Source organism: Sciurus carolinensis, chromosome 12 (genome assembly GCF_902686445.1).
Source record: "Sciurus carolinensis chromosome 12, mSciCar1.2, whole genome shotgun sequence".
In the NCBI taxonomy this organism is placed as follows: domain Eukaryota; kingdom Metazoa; phylum Chordata; class Mammalia; order Rodentia; family Sciuridae; genus Sciurus; species Sciurus carolinensis.
Window position 1 is genome coordinate 3,921,169 of NC_062224.1, and position 23,092 is coordinate 3,944,260.

General features: G+C 54.7%; 1 protein-coding gene across 1 annotated transcript in view; it reads right to left on the minus strand.

The window, feature by feature from the left end:
• Nid1 (nidogen 1) overlaps positions 1-23,092 on the minus strand; it is a 71,110-nt gene that overhangs the window by 13,139 nt on the left and 34,879 nt on the right. Inside the window, exons 10-14 of the mRNA XM_047520757.1 lie at positions 20,204-20,329; positions 16,127-16,276; positions 14,621-14,743; positions 3,013-3,240; positions 759-931 (exon numbers count right to left, since the gene is read on the minus strand). Of these exons, the coding sequence (XP_047376713.1) occupies positions 759-931; positions 3,013-3,240; positions 14,621-14,743; positions 16,127-16,276; positions 20,204-20,329 (800 nt within the window). The remainder of the gene's footprint in view (positions 1-758; positions 932-3,012; positions 3,241-14,620; positions 14,744-16,126; positions 16,277-20,203; positions 20,330-23,092) is intronic.

Sequence of the window (23,092 nt, forward strand, 5' to 3'; positions counted from 1 at the left end):
GCCCACCGCCCATGAAGCAGAGTCCATCTCTGCATGAGGACAGTGCCCTGTCCTGTGGTACAGACACCGTGGGTCGAAAGACAGACATCGGATACAGGAGGTCAACGGAATATCCAATGTCCTACAGTAGCACTGAAAGAGGAAAAGGCTGTCTGCACGTCGGGCAGCACAGGCCTCTGGGAGATGTCGGGGCAGAAGTTTGCATGAAAGGTGAGGCAGGAGCCGCATCAGGGTCTGGGGATGAGGGAACTCCAGGCAGGGAACAGCCAGTGCAAGGGCCCTGGGGTGAGGTTGTGTGTGGCGTGACTGAGCACTAGCCAGGGGGCCAGAGCCAGTGAGTGCAGAGTGGGCGGGAGAGGGCAGCTCCTGCCAAATGCACAAAAGCCTCTGAGCAGAGCTTGCTCCAGCCTCAAGGCAGATGTGAGGACCTTGAGTTGAGAAGCCCTTGAGAGGTGAGTCACCACGGATTCCAGAGGAATGCAAAGGTCCAACCCAGCAGCGGCACACAGACCAGACACCACTCACATGAAGCCCCAGGCAAGGCGTCTCCAGAAGGCCTGCCAGCGCTGGCTCTGTCCCCGTGAGTCTCACAGCTAGCTCGGGAATATGGTGGCCCCAGTGAGAAACGAGGACTCAGGGCCTGTGGAGGGGCACCCCAGTTCCGGGGGTCAGCCTGGGGTCCTGGTCTGACCGTGCACTGTGGTTTCTCCAGGGTGTGGGGGCAGCAGCTGCCGCCAGGCCGAGGTGGCAGCACTCACCGGGACGTGGAGCAGCGCCTTGGCCTCGGTCTTCTGCATGGTGCTCCCCGCCAGGGGCAGGCGCTCGATCTTCCCAGTCTGGGCAAAGAGCAAGTGGGTCCCCGGGGGCAGGGGGATGACGGCCGTAGGCACTAAGGGTCCCTGGTGGACTGGGGGAGCCACCGTACTCAGACCTAGGGGACAGGAGAGTCACTGAGCAAGGGCTGTGCACATGGGAAATGCACAGATGCACACACGCACAATTCACAAGTGCACACATGCACACTACAGACACACACACATGTGCACACATGCATATGCAATTCACAAGTACACACACATGCTCACACTTACACAAATGCACACATACACCCCTACAGACACATGCACACACCTGCATAGACACACGCACATGTGCACACCTACAGACACACGCACACACCTACAGATGCAAGTACACATATGCACACATCTGCACCGACACACATGTGCACATCTACAGACACACGCACACACATGTGCACACCTAAAGACACGTGAATACCCATGTACACATGTGTGCACACCTACACAAACATGTGCACACCTACAGATGCATGCACACACCTGCAGACACACACACACATGTGCACACCTACACAGACATGCACACACATGCGCACACCTACAGACACATGCACACACCTGCAGACACACACGGGTGCATACCTACAGACATGCATACACACACAAACCTACAGACTCATGCACACATGTGCACACACATGCATAGACACACACACATGTGCACACCTACACAGACACGCTCACACACATGCGCACACCTACAGACACATGCATGCACACACATGCACAGACACATATGTATGCACACTACACAGACACACACACACACACACCCATACAGGCGTCCACGTGCCAGGTCGCATCACCTTTATGGCACCACAAGCTGTACAGTCACACAGGCCCCTTTTCTATCTGGACGCTCCAGAGCAGAAAGCCCGCGGTCAGCGCAAGGCCTTGGTGAAGAAGGTAAGGCAGCGCGGGAGCCGAGTGTCAAGGGTGCGGTGAGGAAGTAGCTCAGCCCAGACAGGAGCGCCCGCACTGTTCATCTCCAACCGGACACCAGGCTGCAGTGGTGATGCACAGCAGCCGCCCATCCTGGCCCCTGAGGGAGTCACCTTCCCCTGGGTGCCGCTGAGTCCTTTCATGCCTGGGGAGCCTATCAGAGGAGCTCCATCCTGTGGCTCAGGGGGCTCGGTCTGGTCCTGGACGCCGTCCTCTCCCCTCACCCCACCCCGCCCCTGCAGCTCCCGCCCTGCTTCCTGGACCTCAGCCTTAGCCACCCACCTCCCTGCACTGCTCACTCCTGGCTCTCCTCAACACGGTGGGGCATGAGGTGTTGCTTTGAGAGGCCTCCCCATCAGACCCCACGCGATCCAGGAAGCCTGTGGGCTCGCTGGTCACCATCCACCCTCCCTCCAGCCCTCCTCTCTGCCCTGTTCCCGTCTGGTCCCCATCCTTGGGACCCTGGGGTGGCACCACAACTCTCCCCAGCACCCCCTGCACTACTGCCCACGTCACATTGGCTGAGTGAACCACGGAGTCTGTGAACACTCGCTCTGGCGTTTCTTAGCAGCTTTGGAGAAAGATCTGGTAGGGGATCAACCTAGGATCATGAGCTACGTAGAGTGTGGAGATTCAGAAGTTATCTTGGCTTCTGGTGGCTTGTGACAATGACCCATTTCCACATTGTGACAGAAGCAGACCCTCAGAGCTGGGAAACATCCTCGCTCATCCCTCATGCTGAGGCTGAGGAGTGAGCCCGGGCCAGTGCCTGTCCAGAGCCCCGCAGGCCCCCGGAGCCTTGGCACAGCGAGGACGTCCAGAGTCAGCTTGCAGGGACCTGTGTGGCTGCTGCCCTGTGGGCTGCAGGGGGCCTGGGCATCTCAAGGCCCTTGGGCACAACTGTGAAGCGGGCAGGTGTTGAAGGCTGGGAACAGGCCCCGCCAGCAGAGCAAGCCGAGCTCTGGGGAGGGGCCAGGGCCCGTTCCCGCCCTCCCTGCCATCCCCTTGCCCGCACAGTCCCAGGCCAGGCCTCCTGCACACCCAGCGCCAAGGTGGGCATGTGTGGAGAACACGCCTGTGCACCAAGGAGGAGAAGTGGCGGGAAGACGGGGTGACAGCAGAGGTGGAGAGGCCGCGGCGGGTGACAGGCAGCCCGCCAGGCGCTCCCACTCTGGTGGCTAGCTGGGGCCAGCCTGCGTCCACTTACACGGGGGCCTCATCCCGGGTCTGGTCCTGGTGCCCTCCAACTCGCGGCCGTCCCGGTCCACGCACCAGCAGTAGCCGGTGCTGCCGTGGCACTGGGTGGGCGCGTAGTGCCCGTGTTCGTCACACTCGGGGACAAACAGCCCGGGCGGCCTGGGCCGCTGCACGTCCGCCGCTCCCACGCTTCCGAGAATGTGCTCTTGCTCCTGCTGGCACCGGGTTTTCTCCGCCTCTGTGGGGAAGACCAGCAGAAGGGGGCCGAGGCTGGGGCGTGACCGGCCAGCACCCAGGCTGGCCGCCCCCCGTGGGACTCATTCTGTCAGGTGTTTTAAAATAAAAGATCACACTTACTTAATTTACTTACCTGTCAAGAATCTGTATTTTCTTTTCTCTCTCAAGCAGTTTTTAGAAAATGTTTAAAACTGGGTCAAAACTCACACAACGAAATCAACCATTTTCAAATGCCATGGAACAGCTGGTACTTTCTCAGGACCCTGCGACCACCAGGGCCCAGCAAGCAGCTGCTCCTGTCCCCTCCTCCCCGCCCCTGGCCACCACCAAGCTGCGTCCTGGCCCTTCTCTTGGTGAAGGTCTTCAAGGTTCAGCCCATCCTAGCCTTCAGTCCTGCCTTCCCCGATGGCTGGATGTGGCTCTGGCCATGCCACAACTTGTCTGTCTGTCCGCTGATGGACATCGCTGGGTTCTAAGGGACTTTGAGTTTTTCTTAAATGTGTCCTTTTGACCCCCACAGGCTTCTAGCTGACTCACACTGAAAGGCACAGTCTAGAAACCAAACACCCGAGTGTCCGCCAACTTTGGTGCTTTCCTCTAGCTGTGTCCTGTGTTTGGCTGGACACTTGGCCTCTGAACTGCGCAACTCAAACCCCAAGGCAAGGAAAAAGACCTCTGTAAGTACTTCCTGGAACAAACAACCCCCTAGCACGCAGAACTGTAGCTGGTCCACACTTGCTGGAATCCAGCCGCACGAGGACCAGGCCACCTGAGCAGCACTGACCACACAAAACAGGCCCCCCACCTCACACCGCTGCTGACCATGAGCTGCCTTCACCCGTGTCCTGCTGCCCCTCCCCTGCAGGACCTCCCACCCATCTGGCAACCCCTCAGGACCCGCTTAGGCACATGCATCCTGGAGGAGGCCTCTTGGCCCTGGTGAGCTCCGGGGGCCTCCGGCTCCCTCACTCTGTAGCTCTCCTGGCACCAGCTCCAGGGCTAGTCCTTATCCGTCTCCCTGAGCAGACTGAGAGGGCTGAGGCCCGCTGTCCTCCACCTTCACTGAGAAACCCCTACAGGGCTGGGCTATGCTAAAGACCCACCCCTGCCCTGGCTGGAGGGAAGCCCGCAGGGACGTCCTTTAACAACCCTGGAGCGAGGGTCTGAATGAGGGGCCCAGCATACGGTGGACATGCAGAAGACTTCTCCAGGGCAGGGGGCAAAGGAGGGCACAGAGGCCAGGTACAGAGCCCTGGGGCAGGGCGCGGGCGACTCTGCCCAGTAAATATTTTCAGTTTTGTGGACGATACACGCTCCCTGTCACAACCACCCAACTGTGGTTGCAGCATGAGAGCAGCTATGTTTTATACATAAATGAATGCAGTGGCTGTGTTCCAATAAAACTTTATTCATAGAAAAGTTGGGGGCCACAGATTTGGCTTATAAGGACTGTGGCTGAGACCCTCTGCTCTAGGACATTACTTGTTATGTTGGGGGAATTACCAGTATGTGTGAATTAATATATTACAATTCATATATTGTAATAACATGCTAAAAGGCTGTGGATTCACAGACTTTGTGCCTGAGAGTGTTTTGGTTCTCAGGTCCACCACTCCTGGGTTACCCCGGGCACACCAACAGTGCTGACTGACATCTGCTGTAGAACAGAGATGGCATTAGCACTAACGTCTTGGGACCACTGTGAGAAGTAAATGAAACACAGGGCTGTGGCTTGAATGTGTCCCCCAAGGTTCACCTGTTGGAACTGAATCCCCAATGCAACTGTCAGGCGGTGTCCAGGCCACAAGGGCTCTGTTTGCACAAATGGGCTAATGTTGTCATCAGGGAGTGGGTTCCCGATTACAGGACGAGTTCGGCTCTGTCCCCCCATCTCTCACCCAAGCGGTGCATTCTGCCATGTTATGACGTGGCAAGAGGGCCCTGGTTAGTGGACCTTGGACTTCCCAGCCTCCAGAACCATGAACCAAATAAATTTCCCTTTCCTATAAATTACCCAACCTCACATCCAGCTACAGCAGCAGGAAACAGACCAAGACAACAAGAGGACACACACGGAGGGGATTGTAAGCTCTGCCTTCGAATGTTCATCTGTGACTGAACCCACACACAGTGGTGACGTTAAGTGAATGAGCTGCCAATCAAAGCTCAGCACGTCTTCTGTCTAGGTTGCCAATCTTCAGGTGGGCCAGCGCGAGGCTCCCTTGATTAGAGGCAGTCATGCCAGAAGCGTGTAGAACCTGGCAAGAAAAAACTGTCTGCTTTTCTTTTTACCAGAGGCAACTACAAAAACCAGAATCAAACACTGGCTGTAGAAGGGCCAAGGACATGAATGAACCACCAGGTTAGAACAAGAACGTCGGTTTTCCTCCGATCTCAGACATCAAACGTGTGTACTTTCTCAAAATCCTACGTTCCCACAAGGTCTTACAGTTTCCACGTTAGCAGTCCCCAGTCACACGAACATTTTATTTAGTTCCCCTTATGATCCTATGTGATAGGCAACTGTGCGTTTGTTTTTTTTTTTTTTAATATTTTGTTTTAGTTGTAGGTGGACACAACACCTTTATTCTATTTTTATGCGGTGCTGAGGATCAAACCCAGGGTCCCACTCACGCTAGGCAAGCGCTCCAGCCCCTGTGGGTTTGCTTTGTTTCGTAGGCAGTGCTGGTGTTTCGTAGGCAGCCACGGAGCTGCATCCCCAGCTCTTTCTGTTTTATTATTTCTTTGCTGTGGTTTGTTCCTTTAATTTTGAGATAGGATCTGGCTAAATCACCTGGACTGGCTTCTAACTTGCAATCCTCCTGCCACAGCCTCCTGAGTAGCTGGGATGGTGGACTCACGCCACCACACTCAGCCGCAGCTGAGGTCACCAAAGGAGAAACCCGAAGCTCAAGTGGTTACAGGCTTGCCAGAGGCCCCAGCATGGTAAGTGGCTGGGCTCAAACCAGAATCTCTGAACTCCTGGTCCAGGCCCTGTTCCTTCCAGCCTTGAATGTCTGCCTCCATGTCCCAGGATGACTGACAGGCACCAACGGTCACAACATGCACCCACAGCCTCAAGTCACTCACTGGTTACCTGAGGGCTGACAGATTCGCCTCTCATCAGCATCTCCACACCATGCTGGGAAACAGCAGGGGTGTTCTGTAAGTCGTCAATCAGGAGAAACTTTTGAGAGTCAGGTTCGCTCCATCTCACACAGCCGACAGAGCTCTGTGTTAACGGAGTTTGACACACAAGATCTCAAGTGATCTGGAACTGACAGCAAACCCCTGAGGTGCTGCGTCTTCAACTTACATGGAGGGGGGACCCCAATTCTGACTCAGAAAATGAATTTCAGGTGCGTTTATCAGAAACTGTGACCTCGGTGGGTTTCCTGGATGGTCCCTCAGCCTGCCAGGGGCTGTGGCAAAGCCCCCTGGGAACTTTCCATCAAGGGTGGGTGGGTGGGGCAGGTGGGGAGGCAGGAAGACACATCTCCCGTGCAGGGAAAATGAAACTCAGGCGGCTTTTTCTCACCCTCCTGCTGGGGCTGAGCCACTCAGGAGCTGATCCTTACCTGAGGAAGGGCAGGATGCCTAGAGGCTCTTCTTGAGGTGAGGACCAGGAAATTGAGAGCCAAGGACCAAGGAGAAAGAGAAGCAAGGAGAAAGCCCTTCTTGACCTTTGGATTTGCATTTCATGCCTCTGTGGGATTCTATTTGTTTTTCTGTCAAATAAGCGGCCATCAAAAGCCAGGTGCAAAGTGGCACACCTGTAATCCCAACAGCTCGGGAGGCTAAGGCAGGAGGGTCACGGGTTCAAAACCAGCCTCAGCAACTTAGCGAAACCCTAAGCAACTCGGTGAGACCCTGTCTCTAAATAAAACATAAAAAGGGTTGGGGGTGTGGCTCAGTGGTTAAGCACACCTGGGTTCAATCCCTGGTACCAAAAAGAAAAAGAACCTGCCTCGTCCTCTCCCCAAACCCTCACCACTGTCAGCTTTTCAGATCACTGCATCCACTGAACTCCTCAGACCCTTGACCCACTCACTTCCTTTATTTGTGATAAAGCACTCACGGAAGTCAAGAGGGCCCACCGCAGAGGGTCTTTGGCTCAATAGGCGGCTTCAGAGCTCACAGGCCAGAAGGTAAGACCAGGACCCTCGTCAGGGGAGCACAGGGGAGAAGTGGCCGCCATGGGAACAGAGAGCAGGAGAAGCTCATCCACCTCCACCAAGGGCTCATCTGACCCTCGGGGTGACAAATCTGTGGTGTCCCCCATATGAGGCCTGGTGTGGTGGCTGACTGGCAGAAGGCTGGCATAAGCGGAGAAAGAATCAGGAGCCAAGAAATCCAGGACAGTGGTGAACTTGGTAGACATATGGTGACACAGCTCCCCAAGTGCCAAGCCGAGCAGCCAGCCCACTGGTCCGAGTCGAGAAGCGGCAGTGGAGCCATAGAGCCAGGGAGTGGTGGCCCAGGTGGGTCGGAGTGCAGGTGCAAGCACGACCAGTGCACAAGTGGAGCCTGCCATGGAGGCTGGGGGTCCTAAGCACCGTGAGCCAAGGGGCACCAACCCGTCACCCTTGGTGGCCAGGCCTGGGCACGGTACAGACACCTGCTGCAGTAGCCTGCTCCATGCCACACTGCAGCCCAGAACCTGCAGGAATAGGCCATCCCACCACCTCAACTCCCACTTCCTGACTTGTGGGGAGAAAACGGGGGTGGGGCAGACCTGAACGGATGTGCACAATAACATTAGCACATTTCCAAGCCCTACTGAGCATAAGTGGGGACCAACAGTTGAACCAAGTTCTATACAAAACCCTAGCCTGGCCCACTGGGGGAGAAAACCTGCTACTGAGTTCTCTTGTAATGGCATAAGAATTTTGTTTCTGATTTTATTCTTTAACAAATCTTACACTTACACTCGCTCATCCTGCTCTGTGGATTTTATTCTTTGCATTCACAAGACAAGAATCTGCACAGAAGTTGATGACAAGAAGCTAAGGCCTGCTGTGGTCCTGGGGAACCTAGCCCCCGTTAAGAGCTATCACGCTTCTTGGCTGCAGAGGCCTGCAACCTTGTGCTGGAAGACCCACCAGCCTGCAGAAACAGAGAAACTCAGTCTTACCTGCCAGTGGAAGTGGGTAATCAAATTTCGTTTCGAAACTCCAGTTTCGATGCTGGTTAGAGGAGATTCAAGGTGAAGAACGGAGGAGTCTCGAGGCTCAGCCATGACACTGCTGAGCCCGTGTGGAAATGAGGCCACGTGAGAGCTCTGAGGAGCGACTGTGCTGGCAAAGCCAAGAGTATCTGGCCCGGGGAAGTTCCGCGGCCCCGCAGGCCCTGGTTGGGATTCCATGACCTTCCCTCGCGCCTCCTCCTCCGCACCTCTGCAGGTCCTGCCCGTCCCTCAAGCTGGGTGCAAGTCCCTGTCCTCATGCTTCCCAGCATGTCCAGCCCCGCTGCCTTCTGCTCCCAGCCTCGTGTCACGTACAGAGTCACTGGTTCCGAGGGCTCCCTTCTCCTGCCAGTTCCCTCCTCCAGGGTGGAGGTACTCCTGTCCATGTGCTGATTGACAGCAGGCTCTCGGGAGAAGCTTGCGCGGTACTTAACTATGCTGCTTGCTAGCTGGGGGCCTTGGGCCAATCAGCCAACCTCCCCAAACCCCCATATTCTTACCCAGGCAATGGGCTGCTTGGACCAGCAGTGACAAACCAGCCCATGATGCAGAAAACTCAGGGGATACCAAATGCAGGAAGTATTTCAGAAAGGACAGTGAGACCAAGTGCCCAGTGCTGCCACTCAGGGTGGACCTGAGCTCGAGTACAGTGGAGGCTGTCTCTGACCTTTACCGGAGCAGTTTGGGTGAGGTGGCTGGGAGTGACTATAGTAGTGGAGAGAGCCTGGTTTTAGAACCTAGTTACAGATAAGGACATGAGACAAAGCCCAAAGCCTGCATTTACAAAGGTCGCATTTACAAAGAAACAAGGTGACAAGGTAGCTCTTGGAGCCCTGAAACATGAGCCGGTGTGGAATGCCACTAATGGCCACTAATGGCCACAGGCCCTCCTGACATTCATTCATGTCTGCACGAGCCAAAGCAAAGGGAAGCAACAGAGCATGCAGAAGTTCTGGGGACAGGCGGGCTTCAAAGAGGAGCCCCTGGAAAGCGCAGCAGGCCAATTTAAACACGGAACGAAGAAATCACTGGAGCCTCATGCCCTTAAAATAAAAGGAATGAACTACAGAGCTTCTAGAGTCCCTTCCAGCTCCAGCAAGGAAATTCCAGTTTTCTCACATCTGATTTGCTTGAAGCATGGTGGAAACCACCCCACACGACAGAAGTCCAAGAGACAGAAAGCACTGAACTGTTCATCACTCTCTCTCCTTTGAGCTGTGCAGTCCTGCCGTTCTCATCTCTGCTGGTGGCCCTTCTTTCTGAACCCTTTCATTATCTTCCTCTACAGATGTGTGGTGTGGCTCTCCAGGGGCACCCAGAGGCAGAACGGGGGCCAGGAGGGAAGAGAGGGATCTGTCGGCAGCCTGGTGTCTGCCCTGGGGGACCAGGCTTCAGAGCTGCAGCCTGGGACTCACGCTCCTCTTTGATCCTCTACTAAACTCCTACATTTCTGAGATCTAGCCAGCGATACTCCCTCTGAAGTTGTCCAGGCAAGGTCAGAGGCGGGGGCAGCCGGCCTCCAGGATGGCCTCCCTTCTCCCCACCTGGCAGTCCCCTCCCACACTCTAAGAGGGTGAGACTCCAGCAGCAGCAGAGTGACAGAAGATCTTTCCCAAAGTAGGCCGTGAAGAGGGTGGCTTCCACCAGGGCCCATCGCTGGCTCTGGAGGGAGCTGGCTGTTCAGGCTTAAAGACCTTGAAGACCCAGGCCGTCCTCTGGAGAGACCCAGGCTGAGGCTGCCAACAGCTGTGCAGGTCCTTCAGCGCAGATCCCTCCCCAAGGTCAGAGTAGACCCCGCTCCAGTTGCAGTCCCAACCCACCCAGCACCACCCAGGTAAGCTGCTCCCGAAATCTTCACCCAAGAGGAACTGTGAGATGACTCATGTTCATTGTTTTAAACAGCTAACTCTGGATTTCTCATGCAAACAACAGATACCTAATAAGACAGCTTCCAGCTATCCAACTATGGCGCACAGAAAGAAATGCATTTTCTTGGTAACCAGGTGCACACACACACACACATACATGTTGCAATGCAGGCACACACTCACCCGTTTACACACACAGACACATGTGAGTACTGTTTCTTGGAACGGTATTTGTTCCTACTGAAGATGCTCTATGCACTCTATTTTTTAGATAGTATTCTCTATTTCATGCAGAGCATCTGAAAGAAAAAGGTCATAGTGATGCATGAAGGTGACTTGGTAACAGTAATTAGTAATAGTAATTTCCTCTATTTTGTCTGTCCTTGGTTGACCTTGCAGTAGCCATGACTTTAACAGTGCACCCCAAAGCCAGCTGAGTTCTGTATAGAGTAGGTACCAACTCAGTGCTGACTGTTCTCCCTGACCCTCGTTCACCAAGCTTGGCGCCAGGAGCCAGTCATCTCTGTAAGGTTTCGTGAAATATTTTGGCCATGCAAAATGCAGAATAATATAAACTCTCTCTTCATATTCCAGCTGAAGAACAAAATGTCAGAAGTACAAATGCTGCTCCTGTGCTATGTCTGGTGTTGTGTCCCCAAAATTCACATGTTGAAACCCAGCCCCGGAGGTGATGCAGCAGGAGGTCAAACCTTCGGGAGGTGATCGTGTCATGAGGGTGCAGCCCTGGTGAAGGCCAGCAGGGTCTTACAAACGAGCCCCCAGAGAGACCCTCGCTGCTCCCGCCACATGACCATATTACGAGAAGACGTCTATCCCATTGCCTGTGAACCAGGAAATCGACCCTCGCCAGGCCCAGAACTTTCTTAGACTTCTCAACCTCTGAACTGAGAAAAACGGTTCCCCTGTTTATAAGCCCCGGTCCAGGGCACTCCGTCACAGCAGCCCACGTGGACCAGGACACCCCTGCCCGCCACAGAGGGCACTTCTGTTCTGCACTCGCCTCTCGACGCCCCGTGCACGTCGGTCCTCGACCTGGGGTTCTCGCAGTGAGTCTGCTTTCACACAGGTGCGTGTTTCAGGTACCTGGGATCCTACTGTACATATCTGTACGTCTGCCCAACGCTGCTTTTCGATTTAGCCCCACTCCCTGCCCGTCATTCGCTCTAACCACTGTTAGGTCACGGCATGAACAGAACCGAGTCGGCCGTCCACTCCTGCTGACGCTCACTTAGGTGTTCCTCTATTACCAACGATGGCAGTGAGCTTTCCTGCCCGTCTCCTGCCCCTGGTCTCTCTTGGTGCACGACTAGCAGAGGAGTTTCTTCAGGGAACAGGATTGAACCCCTGAACAGTCCAGGCACGCGGCTCTTATTAATATCACCCCCCAACACCTGCAGGTCTGGATTTGTTTCTGTTTAGTAAACAGAGCTTTGAAGAGAAGGCAGGGCATTGGGCTGATATAAACAGACCCCAAACTGGAACACCTGCTTCTCTTTGAAGTGGAGACGTGAAGCAGGCTGTGCAGATAATGGATGGGCTTTTTTTTTTTTTTTTTTTTTTTTTTTTTTTTTGCCGTGCAGGGGATTGAACCCAGGGACCCCGAGTACCACTGAGCTACATCTCCAGACCATTTTTAAAAATTTTAATTTCAATTTTATTTTTATTGGGGAGCTTGCTCATTTGCCCAAGCTGGCCTTGAACTTGGTATGTGCCTGCCTCAGCCTCCTGAGTCACTGGGCTGCAGGTGTGGCCACCACACCCAGCTGGAGGACATCATCTTTAACAGCTGCTGCAAGGCCTCCACCCAAACCACGCGAAGCCCTCTCTGCACCCTGTGTGCCCAGAGCTGGGGGCAGGGCTAGAGTCTTCCCGTGGGCTCAGGAACAAAAGGCTGGCCCTGCCTGGATCCAGCTAAGCCAGGGGTCAGCACATGTTCCTCTCACGGGCCAGGAAAGAAGCTCTAAGGGTTTTGGGGAGCCTGGCCCTTACAGTCTCTGTCACAACTGCTGGAGTCTGTCTTCAGAACGCGAAAGCAGCCACGGACGATGCAGTAGCTAACGAGCCGGGCTGTGCTCCAAAAAACACCCTTTATTTACAAGAACAGGGAGTGGGCCAAACCTGGGACTCAGGAGACTGAGGCAGGAAGGTCACTAGTTTGAGGTCAGCCTGGGCAACTCAGCGAAACCCTCAGTAAAATTGAAATAAACAAATAGGCTGCTAATTCCTATTCTAGGCAGAAAATGATTTAGCTGAGCAACATGTAGTTTCATAGGTCAAAATGTGAACTTGGATTGGACGTTTTCTCCCAGGTCAACGCCGTTCTAACCCTGGTCCTCCAAGGGTGCAGGCAACATTGGGCACGCTGCTGGCAGGAGCAGAGACTCACGCCTCACTCCCTTCTTCAAGAACTGTCCGTAGCTGTCCCCAGAAGCCACCGGCCCTGGGAGCCACGGGCGCCCACGGGCCCTAGAAGCCACGGCACGGTGCCTGTTCCTGTGCCCAGCGCCTCACGGGCTGGTGAAGAACAGGCGTTTGGACGGCGGGTGGCCCCGTGGGGACAGGTGGGGTGACCACACCCCCACACCTCTTACAGATGACCTTTACAGTTGCCTGAAGACAGCTGGCCAGGAGCAGCAGCCGCCTTTAAAAACAGACACCGTGACCGCTAGTTCCAGGGCGAGGGGTCAGACGTGGTCTAACCCACATCAGGACACTGGTCAGGGCTGAAGACAGACCGAGAGGCCCTGCGACAGACCAGGCTGGGGTCTTAGCGCTAAGGGCGACTCTCCAGGCGGCCTGGAGAGGGCCTTTCTCCCCGTTTCAGCAGCCTCTGTGTATGAACCTGCCTGGAGAAGGACAGCAGGAGCCCACCATGAAGCAGCGGCTGTGGTACCCACCAGGTTTGGACCTCAAATGTCCCCACAGGCATGTGCAGAAGGCCTAGTCGCCAGCCCCTACTGGCCCCTGGTGCCCTTGGGAGGAGGCGGAACCCTCAGGAGGTGGGGCCTGGTGGGAGGAAGTGAGGTCACTGGGGGCATGCGCTCGAGGGGACACTGGGACCCAGCCCTGTTTCATGGGCACGGAGAGGTGGGCAGCCCCGCTCCACCACGTACTTCCCATCATGAGGTTCTGCCTCACCACCAGCCCAGAGACCACAGAGCCAACCAAATACGGGCTGAGCCCAAGAACCAGAACAAACCTTTCCTCCTTTAAAGTTGATTTTCTCAGGTATTGTGTTACCATGATAGAAACCTGACCAGCACAACCACCAAGCACATGATAAGTTCTGTACAAACAGCAGCCAGCTGTGCTCACACATGCAACAGCATCTGCTGAGAGTTCCCCAGACTCCTGTCAGGGCTGGCCTGAGGCACCGGGATCTTGTGCTCCAAGGAGAGGCCACCTGAGTCTCAGATCAGCAGCGACTGTCGAAGCTGCATGTTCAGGTCTGGAATACGGGCAATGCAGGACCTTCAGGGAGTCCTCAGTCTGCCTCTTCCCCCAGCTGGGCCTTCACCCTGTCCCCTCCCCCCAAGTCAACTCCACTCCCCAGGATTCTCAGGACCCTGTTAATTTTATTTGTCAATTTGCCTGGGTCACATGGTGCCCAGAGTTTTGGCCACACATCATTCTAGGTGTTTCCACAGAGTGTGTTTGGATGAGATTAATATATAAATTGATAGGCTGAGTATGGCAGATTGTCCTTCCCAACCTCTGTGGGTGGGTCTCCTCCGATCAGTGAAGGCGGACCACCACAAAGACGCGGGCCCTGCCCTGAGTAGAAGGCAGAACTCTTTTTGCCCAAAGGTCTCCGAACTGGAACATCATTCTCGCATCTCAAGATCTGAACTGAAGCATTGGCTCTTCCTGGTTCACTTGCCTGCGGGTTCTGGACTAGAGCCAAGCCACCAACGTTCCTAGGTCTCCTGCTTATTGACTGCAGATCTTGGGATTTTTTGGTCTCCATAATTATATGACTCAACTCTCACAATAAATCTCACACACACCCCCCACGTGGTCTGTTTCTCTGGAGAACCGACAATCATGGGTCAGTTCTGATTCTGCAGTTCTGGCTCAAGTCACCAGGGTGATGGGCTCCAGGCTGCCAGCACGGCCTTGGTCCCTGTGCGGCCCCCACTGGGGTTGTGCAGTGCACACCAGAATCGCTTGTGCTGAAGCCCACCTCGGGAATCTCAGGACCCTCTGCAGAGCCTCCGCCTCCCGCCTCCCCTCTGGCCCAGAGCCATGTACTCCGCACTCCTGGGCAGGGAGGAGGGCCACCAACCCCACAGGTCCCACCACCTCACCTCCAGGCACGCATCGGAAGCCATCTCCCTGGTAACCAGGTTTGCACTGGCACGAGAAGGAGCCTGGAGTGTTGTAGCAGAAGGCATCAGGGTGACATCGGCTGGGCTGGCATTCGTCCACGTCTGCAAAACAGTCGCGGGGCCAGGGAGAGTGAGACCGCCTCCGGAAGTTGAGGCTTACGCAGCGATGAAAGCTACCTGCTCACATCTGTGGGGCCCGCTTCCAATCTGAGCACAGTGACTCTGAGGCCACCGCGTGTTAGCTTTCTTTTCTTCTTTACTGGACCCTGGAGACTGAGCCCAGGGGTGCGTTGCCACTAAGCTATATCCCAGACCTTTTTATTTTTATTTTTTTATTTTGAGACAGGGTCTTGCTAGGATGCTGCGGCCAACGTCAAACTTATGGTCCTCCTGCCTCAGCCTCCCAAGCTGCCAGGACCACAGGTGTGTACCACCATGTCCAGCAAAATATTAATTTTTAGGACGCTAGGTCCTCAGTTTCTATCTAGTACATTTACAAGTGTGTTTCGCTTTGGCAATAACGTTCTCAGGAAAATTTCAAGCTTGCTACAGGGGAAAGAGAGGATTCGTTTGCAACATAAGATGACCCCTCCCATCACAAACGAGAGCTTCAGAAATGGCTGGGTATTTGGAAACAGATCATTAACTGCTGAACAGAAGAGCCTCAGAGACAAGAGAAAAATCCACGTGTGCAGTAACGAAGAGAAAGTGGCTCAGAAGTCACCTTGATCTCAGAAAGTGTGGCCTTCTCAGAAACACTCTGGTATAATGTTAAGCAATTTTGCTCCCAAGAGGCTCAGGGCCGTCTGTTCACGGATCATCCTTTTTACTATTACTTTCTGATTCATTGTGCACAAATGGGTACTACCTTTCATTTCTCTGGTTGTACATGAAGCAGAGTCACACCGTGTGCAGTCATACGTGTACCTAGGTAATGATGTTTGTCTCATTCCATTATCTTTCCTTCCCCTGGCCCCAGGGATTATTTTACCTAAAATCACCTTCAAGGGCACTCTGGCATCAAAGATGGGTTGACGTCAAACCTGAAGAGGTTCTGTGGCGTCTTTTACTCTCCGACTCTGTAACCATTTATTCAATTAGGAAACTGCTTTTTGTGGAAGGCCGGAGCAAGCCGGCTGAATAACTATGTGCATTTTACTAAATAAAAGGATGGACTTTAAGCTCTAAGCATGCAAGGACTGTTTGTCTTTTTGTGCAAGACAAACAACATTCTCAGTCCCCAACAGAGAGCAGGTGTCTAGCCGTTGCCCCAGCGAGACAGTCACACAGGACAAATCGGCAGGGGCCGCGTTTGCACCAGTGAGAGCAGCCCCCAAAGACAGCACACAGCCCCAGCTACCGAGGTCGCAGCGGCCGATTCCCAGGGGCGCCGTGAGGACAATTCCAGGTGGTGACTAGCACAGAACGAGCCCCACCTAGGGAGCCATTTTGGGTCCCCTAGTGGGAAAGAGGGCACCCACGCACCGTGGCAGGCTCGGCCGTCCCCAGAGAAGCCGGGCAGACAGGAGCAGGTGTAGGAGGAGCCTCCGGTGTAGACGCACTGGGCCCGCTGGGGGATGTCGCAGTCGTGCAGGCCGGTGGCACAGTAGTTGATGGGGCGCTGGTCCACAATGGCTTTGGAACAAATGGTCAACGCGCTGTCAGAAGAGCCCCTGAGCAAGCAGGCGCCTCCCAGGCCCCCACACCAATGGCTTGGCCCAGTGGGGCTCAGGACCGTGGCTGGAGCCCAGGTGCGCAGGCCTCACCCTTGCTCTCCACTGTTCCCTCCCGTCCCCTCCTCCTGGATTAGGCCCCAAGTCCTCACTGACCAACATCCCGCCTGGGCGTTCAGCCTGACCGTCCCCTCAGCTCCACCCCAGGGCTCTGGCTCAGGCCACTCTCCACACCACAGCTCCCCCACAGGCCCCGGACCAAGCTCCTCCTCCTCCTCTGGACATGGAGGCTGGACATCTGCAACGGCCACATTGCCACAGCAACCCTGCTGGGGTGGCATTTGGAGCCAAGGACCTGAGACACGGGGTCTACAGCTTTGGGTCCCCCACCAGGTACTTCTTAAATTTTCCTTCTGTCCTTAAGAGCTAAGGTTTGTCCTAAAGGCCTTGGTGTCCAGACAGTTAGCTTTGGCAGCCTCTGTCCAGGTCCATCCTAATGACTCCGCCCCTCTGCATCCCTTCAGCTGTTCCCAATCACGTCTGGGAGCCCCCCTCTCCCATGACTCAGCAGAAAGTTTGTGGTCAGCTGCAGGACACTGCACATGCTGAGCCTGTAGAAGCAGCTTCCCTTCCCCTTATCTGAACAGTGTGTGAGCTGTCTTCCCTTGTGCTGCGGCAGAAGTTTCTGATGAGGCCCCTTTTGGGGGGCGGTCACCTTCATCTCTAGTACGCAGGCTGAGCTGGCTGCACTAAGAGCTGTCATCGCAGAGCACGCTGGCACTGGAAGTGACCAGAAGCCAGGGCTGCCAACACTGGGGGCAGAGGCAGAGAGTGGTACAGGGGTTTAGAGAGCTGACCTCTAGCTGCTGGGAAAGCACTGGGGAGCTGTGGGCAGCTACTGCCGGGAGGGCCCAGAGCAGAGCTGAGGCTGAGCCGAGCCTGGAGGTGCGGCACTGAGAGCGGAAAACCCCTGGGGTTCTAAAGCTCCGGGCTGTTAACACTCAGGGAGCTGCAGTTCGCTTATTTGGGATTTCAATCTGATTTGTGCAAAGGAACACTCAGCTGATTGGGGTGTTTGCTTGGTTCTCCTGGAGATAAGGTGTCTAGCGGGGTCCAGATGACTTTGCTGATTTTTTCTTGGCTGAGCAGCCCTGGTGCTCTGGAGAGCCAGTGGCCAGTGCCACAAGAGCAAAGCTGACTCAGTGACTTCAAGAAGACCTGACACCCCAGGGGGGACATCAGCATAGCCCCGTTTTCCTCAAGGCTCTGGACCACTGAGAGGTGATTTCCCCTCCTCCCCACTCGTCCAGTAAAGGGAACCATAGGAAGAATGGACAGGAAGGTTTTGGAAGAGGATTTGAAAAGACTCTCAGGTCAGGATTTCACGTTCCCGGTTTATTTGTTCCTGAGGCGGGATGGCGGGCTAAGGGTGGCAGCAGGGTGGCTTGCCATGCTGGTCTGACAGACGGGTCATCAAGAGACACACATAGGCAGGTCAGGGCTGTGAAGTGAGGCAACAGGGGAGGGAAGGAGCTGCTGAGGAAGCACACATGGAGGGACAGAGGGGAAGGCGGTGGCGGGGAGGTTTCACAAAGCCCCCACACTGAGGTCGCAGTGGACAGCTTCTCCTAACAGTACGCCTGGCCAGGGAGGGGACAGGAACACTAGATAAGCCAAGGCAAAGGGGACCGCACAGCATTCGCCTGAGCGTGGCCCCGTTGCTGCCTTGACAGGGGCTGGTGTGTGCTGCACAGATGTCCAGTGAGGGGCGAACAATCTCCAGGTCTCCACGCCCCATCTGCCCGGCAAGGATCCCAGGGCTATCTCCACTCGGGTACATCTGTGTCTTATAGCAAGGTGACTATGGACAAGCTAAGATCCATCTCCTTCAAAAATATTCTGTATATTTCAACTAACTACAGAAGTGTGCATCGAGTGGGAAAGTCATAGGCTTATAGAAAATACCAGTATGCAAGTCTACTAAGTCCCCAGGCATGCACAGCAATCACGAAGGAGACTCCCGGGTGCAGCCCATGCGCCCTGCAGGAGCCTCAGCCACAGGTAGCTGGCAGGGCACAGGCAGCCTCCTAAGCCGCCGGGACTCATTCTCCACCGTTTCCTGTCCGCCCCATAGAGACACCTTCCTGGCCCACACTTCCGTCTAAGACACTGAAGGAACTGCAAGGGACGAAGTGACCACTTGATTGTCCAGTGACAAGTCAGCTATTTAAATGCATTCGGCCAGACCTGGTTTCCAGGGAGTCTCAAAAAGAGCTGATTAAAAGGGTAAAGGGCTGAGCAGGATGGAGGTGCCCGGGACCCTGCAGGGGCTGGGGGAGGGGGCGTGCAGAAGCCTCAGGTGGCTGAACCCAGGGATCAGGGCTGAGCTGCCTTCTTCACCCTTGTTTTTGAGCAATGGAGTCAAACATCTTACCCAGAATCTGATACACAAAAAAACGGAAGGTTGGAGGTCAGAAGGAAACGATGAGAGTTCACCTATGGCTGCCCTGTGTCCTGGGCAGCTCCTGAGGCACCTCCAAGAGCTCCATGGGACACGGGAAACCACTGATCAAGTCTGGTCACCTTGTCCTACAGAAAAGGAACTGAGGCCCAGGGAGGCTAAGTGTCCTCAAAAATCAAATGACTGGGAGTAGACATTTGTACTGCACCCTCCCTGCACCTCTAGTGAGTGTGGACATCAGGAAAGGTCAGATCCAGGCCACCAAGCCTCCCATACGTGTCCCAGAATGGATCTCAGTTACTGTGCACACCACCACCCAGGGGGTAAAGATGCCACTACCCAGCTTGAGACAACACAGTCAGTAAATAGTGTTGCCATTAAAAGCAAACTTTGGAATCTTTGACCTCAAAAAGCAGAGGAGGAAGTCAGGCCAAGTACTGAGAAACTGATGTTCTAAAGACAAAACTCCAGCAGAGCCGGCTGAGATCCCAGCTGTGCAGAGGGACGGACCTCCCTGAGCCCGCAGATGTTTGGGTCGCACTCAAAACATGAGAACTAAAAAAAAAAAAAACAACATGAGAACTGCCTGTTCCCTCCAACACACAGTCACTCCTCACCCCGCGACCTTGGCTCCTCGTCCGAGCTGTGAGACGGAACACGGGGAGAGCACCCGGGCTCTGCACGCAGCCAGGAAGGGCAAAGGGATGGTCGGCTGAGCCGGCACAAGGGTCTGCTTTACGGGGCAGACATGTCGGGCTCAGGGGGCCGTCCAGCAAGTGGTCTTCTAAACCTGGAAACCTTAATGTCCACGGAACCAAGGTCGAGAGCAGAGGTCGAAGAATGAGGCAGGACTTAGACAATGCTGTTTGTGACTCTGGTCCATCATCACCAGCACCAAACCATCAACCACCAGAACACAGCGAGCCTAGGCAATAGTATTAACTTGATGAGACCAAAAAGTTATCCTGTGACCTGCGGTTTGTAAAATTAAGATTCCTAAAAAGACTGGGAACAGAATTTTAGACATAACTCAGGTAGAATTCAGTCTACGACAGCTGAGGGCATTCAGGTGCCCTGAAACTGGTCCCCCGGCTGCAAATGACAAGGGAGAAGCAAGTTTGAGAGCTTTAACAGCCTCTAAGGCAGGATGCTGAGCACGGCCAAGAGAAGCAGATGAGAGCAAATGCACTGTGATTGCCTGCAGCAGCCCAAGCGATGGCAACACAGTTCCAGAGGAAACATGCCCGTCCCTGCCGCCCTGACGCCCCAGGTAGCGGGAGGGCAGGGGAAGGTCGACCATCCTCTGGAAACTGCCCTTCTGACAGCAGAAATGTCGCCTGCTCGTCGGATACGGGACAGCCCCTCGCCCATGCCCAGGCGGGCAGCATGTGCCTGGACACACCTTGAAAGGTTACCTGGAGCACTTACCCACGCACGTTCCCCCGTCGGAGAAGCGGTAGCCCTCCACACACTCGCAGCGGAAGGTCCCGGGGTGATTGTTGCAGATGGCGTGGCTGCCACACACGGAGGGCTGCTCTGAACATTCGTCAATATCTGCAGCAAATTGTTTGCAAACACACTTTTTTACCCAGGATGCCACGGAACGTAGTACAGTAGAAAGCATGCCCCCTGAGAACGGATGGCTTTTCGGACATATTTTTCTATATCCAAAAATAGTGTAAATGAAGGTGTTCTGTGCACAGCTTGAGAGAGCAGCTCCCAAGCCCATGTCCTAAGTCAGCGGGTCCTTCCTCTAGCACTGCTGGAGCCAATGGCCGAGTCTGCAGCCCATCCAAGAAAGCTGCTCACAGCAGACTCACAGAGTGAGAAGGTCTCAAGCACTCTGCATAAAGACCCAAACTTGACAGCATACTAAATACATTATTGCTTAAAAATGTGACCTTTCTCCAGTTACAGCTGCAAAAAAACTGGACAATTTAAAGCCTAACTGTGAGCTTTCGAACATTATCTAAAGCTTGATGGACTAAAAGGAAAGTCATCAACTCACGATGAAGCCAAATCCTCGTTCCAGAGCTGCGGAGCTGCAGCAGGGTCAGGCTAGAGCACAGACGGCGTGCAGAGCGGCCACGCCAGCCCAGCCCTGAGGCTTAGCAAGCCCGGGCACACCCGCAGCCCCGTGGAGACCGGTCCAGGCCCAGTGTGGCACCCACTCCACACAGGGCCATGGCCAAGGACCCTGAGCATCCACCATCCCATGACCTCAACCTCTTGCCTCTCCAAGAGGAATGCAGAAGTGGGGCGGACCTGCGGGATGGCAGGGTCAACCAATCGCAGCGCCTTTCCCAACCCTGATGAGCGGAAGTTTGGACCAACAGCATTTCCAAACCCTGATTAGCGTAAGTTTGAACCAATAGAGCTATTACTTTGCCAAACCTGATTAGCATAAATTTGGGCGGATAGCATTAGTGCTTTTTCAAACCCTGATCCGCCTAAGTGTGACCACAGCACAGATCCAAGTGCCACATAAACCCCTAGACTGGCACCCTCCCATAGCAGCCCATCACTGTTCCCTCTTGTTCCTTTTTGTGCCGAGGACTGAACTCAGGGGAGCTTTCCCACTGAGCAGGTCCTCGGCCCTCCTCAGTTTTATTTTAAGACACGGTCTCATCAAGTTGCACAGGGCCTCGCTAAGTTCCTGAGGTTGGACTGGAACGTGTGATCCTCCTGGCTGAGCCTCCTGTTCTTTACATCTGAAAACAGTTCTACCCCCTTTCAGCCTGGCTTCTGTAGTAACAGGAAGCTGAAAAGAAGCTGGAGGTGAGCCGCGGGGGTCTGCTGCAACACTGGAGTGCACACACCACCGCTGAGAGCTGCCCCTGCCCCTCCACAGTGGTGGAGGAGAACCCAGTGTTGCTGGCTGTGGACCTTGGCCCTCACCTTGGCCCTCACCCTGGCAGGCATCCACGCTGCGATCAGCTGCTAACCCTAAAACAGGCTTTCTCGGCTGCCGGGACCTGCAGTTTACAGGCCGCGCCCACTAGCCGTAGTGGAGAATCCAATTTTGCCTCAAACTCTGGTTTCAATAAGACAGAAAGTCACCGGTAGGGTGATGTCCTTTCATGCAGCAGTAGTGCAGCCTTTGCTGTGGGGTAATGTACAGCAGAAGACAAGTTTCAGAGTTGAATATTGCTAGGTTCCAATCCTACCTGCTGTCACTACTAGCTCTTGTGGTCTTCAGCAAGTTACCCAACTACTCAGCCTCAGTTTCCCCATTGGCAAATCAGCATGTTAATAATCATCTTGAAGGTTCCTCTGGGGATTACAGAAAATGGATGCAAGCCAAAGGAGTGCCCAGCATGCTCAAGGCAAGTCACCATTAAAATTATCAGGAATTTCTCCTCAACTCCCAGCCATGGTGAGGGGTTTGACTGATTATGGGGACACAGTCCTCAGATGGCCACTAGGCTTTGGGGGCTAATCTGCTGCCGCCACTAGCGTAAGGCTGGTTCAGACAAAAAACTGAGGTGACCTCTCATAACCTTGGTTACCTGCCCACCAATGGGTTGGAACAGTTACACAGGGGCCTTCCCACGCCAGCCAGCACCAGTCTCGAGTGCAGTTCCTCTGGAGATGTGTGCACAGGAGCCCATAATGGCCGAGGGCACCCGGCTCCCCTCCCCCTGGGAATCCCCCTCCCCAGTGCTTCAACGTGAACCTTTCACACTTAGGAGACAAAGCCTCCTATGTCCACCTCCAGTGGCCCATCTAGCCAGTCCCTTCATTGTGGAAACAAATGCCCTGCTGGCTTCTCGGACAAGCACCTTTGCCACATCAGTCCCACAGTTAGTCCTGTGCCCAGGCCAAACCCCTCCTACTAAAAACCCAAATACTGTTCAACTTTCTGAAAATGTGCTGGGGTGTGTGAGAGAGACAGGCTCTCAGGCAAGAGGAGGGCACCAGCATGGCGGCAGGGCTCGGGAACAGCGTGAGCTGAAGCGGGGGCGGGTGGGGGCCCCACCGCTCCATCTGCCAGCTGCTCTCCGACAAGCCAGCACCCGGCACCACACCTCTGGGAGGATCCTCCTGCGCAGATGGCCGGACACACTGTTCAGGCTGCAGGACCGACAGGCTTGGACCCAACTGCCGGAGCACCGGAGTGCAGAGCAGTAGTTTTCAATCAAGAAGACAGAGTAAAAGCACGAGGGGAACTTTTCCAAGCTCCGTTCCTCCCTAGGGGCATTTATGGACAGGGAAGCTATGTGTTTCAAAACCGCTCATTAGGCAATCCAGCTCTCTGCATGCTCAACCTGTGGAACCACGGGCAAACAGGATCTCAGAGCAGAGGGACAGGGAGGG